Source organism: Amphimedon queenslandica, unplaced genomic scaffold, assembly GCF_000090795.2.
Source record: "Amphimedon queenslandica unplaced genomic scaffold, v1.1 AMPQUscaffold_10644, whole genome shotgun sequence".
Taxonomy (NCBI): Eukaryota; Metazoa; Porifera; class Demospongiae; order Haplosclerida; family Niphatidae; genus Amphimedon; species Amphimedon queenslandica.
Genome location: NW_003549101.1, coordinates 4,757 through 7,386, shown reverse-complemented (window position 1 = coordinate 7,386; position 2,630 = coordinate 4,757). Strand labels below are relative to the sequence as shown.

At 32.7% G+C, this 2,630-nt stretch overlaps 1 protein-coding gene across 1 annotated transcript; it reads right to left on the bottom strand.

Annotated features, from left to right (window-relative positions):
• Positions 1 to 45: 45 nt before the first annotated feature.
• Positions 46 to 2,587, bottom strand: LOC109589995 (uncharacterized; the record flags this gene model as incomplete). The annotated part of the gene is made up of 8 exons (XM_020005959.1): positions 2,473 to 2,587; positions 1,947 to 2,150; positions 1,429 to 1,624; positions 1,093 to 1,344; positions 494 to 589; positions 309 to 446; positions 133 to 261; positions 46 to 82 (listed from the first exon to the last, which is right to left on the bottom strand). Coding segments are annotated over exons 1-8 (1,136 nt in total), but the record flags the coding sequence as incomplete, so codon positions are not given.
• Between the last annotated feature and the right edge of the window lie 43 nt (positions 2,588 to 2,630).

The following is a 2,630-nucleotide window of genomic DNA, read 5'->3' as shown; positions in this document are numbered from 1 at the left end:
TTCATCAGTTGAGGTTTGTCTCCTTGAATTAAGAACAGCTTCTGCTCTGCTACCTGGACATCACTCAGACAATCCAAATTATCTATCAATTGTATAAAGTACAGTCACTCAGTCAGTCAATAATACTCTTACCCATTGAAGGGATCAGGTAGTTAAATTGTAATCCAATGGTACTAGTCTCTTTCATTTGACTCCATTGCTCCCTCTCCTTCATTAGTTTGGCAGTATACAATTCATTATCAGCAACTTCACTTTTCAATTCTAAATATTCTCTCATATAATATACACATTGATGACAACACTCTAACCTTTAGTGATCTGTTTCTCCTGGAGATATTTTTCCTCTAATTTTTCCTTCTCTTCCTCTACTTGTTTCTTCTCTTCTTCTATTTCAGTTATATATATTTCATAATCAGCAACTTTAACTTTCAGTTTCTCATAATCTTCTACATTAATAGAATCATCTAAAATTATGTACTGATGATACACTAACCAGTAATAATCTGTTTCTCTTCTTGTAACTGTGCCTGTGCTTTTAACACCTCTTCCAATTTCTCACTCTTTACAGTTTCAATTTTGTCAAAGTTAGCTGAAAAGATAACAAGAATAATCATACATGTACAATGTACATGCATAATGTGTATAAACATAATGTGTATAATGTGTACATGTACATGTACATGTATACGTACACGTACATGTAGCTAGAAAATTTGATGCAGCAACAAGCATGTACATTGTATGCTTATGTACAATGTATTTCAGTAAATCTAGCTCCATTCATCAATGGGTGATTGTGGTAGCATAAAATTTAAGATTTTGGTAAAATTCTTAAAAATTCAAGTCAGAATCACCTCAAACTTTCTATATAGCATAAGGATATCAATATGCATAAAATATGTAATAAAGTTGGGGGTGAGTCCAGAGGCATTTTTTTGAAAAAAAACCATGGGCTATAATAGTGAATTGCATTTTAAAAAATATTTAAAGGGTGTTGAAAAATTTTTATGAAAATCATTCGGCCAAAATCATACACTCCAAATTTCTATAGCTATACATTACATTACATTACACATATACATGTACATGTACCTTGTTTATTGGCCTCAGTCAGTGCCTCCTGTAGTGATACTTTGTTCTGATGAGCCACTTGTAGTTCTTGATGTAAAGACTGGATGTATCTCTGAAGCTTCATTTCCTTCTTTGTGGGATATTCTATTAGCTGATCCATCCACCATGTTCTGGTCTTGCTGTATGTTGAATACTTTTCTTGATATTTCTTACTAGTGAGATCATTACCATCCAGTACTGACTGCACTATCCACTCACCAGCTTCAATATACACTGAAATAAGGAGAATATTAAATTAAAAAGAAGTCTGTAACAATCCTCATTATAATGTGATTTCAATTATTATTATTATTTTACCTAATTCAATTATCATTGTTAGTCTATTAGTATCAGTGATAAGTGTACTCGTTGGCTCCTCCACTCCTCCTCCAACATCTTTCCATTCAAACTCTTCATATCCTCCAACAATTACTAGCCACGCACAGTGTGGAGACATTGTGACTGCTGTGAGTGAGTGATAGTATCTACCAGTAACAGATTCAGGTAGAGGAATCTGTAGACAATGAGAAATAATACTGATATACATGTACATGTGTACATGCATAGTTCTGCCTATGGTGGTCAGAGGTGGTCGGGACAACCACCTCAACAAATGAACCAACCAGTTCATCATACTTAGACCTACTATGCAATTAATATTAGTAACCATGCCTAAAGCATGATATTGTAGTCTACTAGTGTAGTGTAATAAATATAAAAGGAACAATATTAGTCTCCAACCACCTATAATTTATTTTTAGGCAGAAACCTGTACATGTATTTCATATTTACATGTATGCATATACATGTACATACACATGTACATGTACACATACCTTCTTACAACTGAACTGACCAGTAGTAAAATCATCAAATAACAAACATTCATTCACTACTTGACTGTTATTATCCCGTCCCCCAATCACTACTAGTGCAGGTGAGGTAGAGTCACCATTGATAATAGCACTAGCATGAGTATATCTCTCCTTAGTCCAGAGTCCCTCACCAGATATTGATCCTTTTTTAATACTCTCCCAATGCTAAATACAAAGAATAAACATAATACCTTATAAGGTAAAACAAGTGATTTTGAGCTAACAAAACCCATATCTAAATTCCAAAACTAAAACTCTCCAATTTCTGATAAAAAAAGAATTAGTGTAAATGTGGCCTTAGATTAATTTACATGTATATTATGTCAAAGCTAGAAAGACTACGACTGTATAAAAAAAATTTATAATTTCAAAGCTTTTTTCAAAAGTTTGTTAATTTTCAATACATCCATTAATTTTTAATCATAATACATCGCACAAAAAAGCTGATGTGATAATGTATTGTACATTAATACTAATAATAACTTACTATTGTATTATGTGTCACATTAAATATGTACACATTATTAGTCGCTATAACAAGACCATCGTCAGCTACTAGTCCTCCTAACATTATTCCTTTATTTTGATTTATTTTGTTGATTGTAATTCACTAGTTGGTGGACAACACTGTCCACTGACAGATGG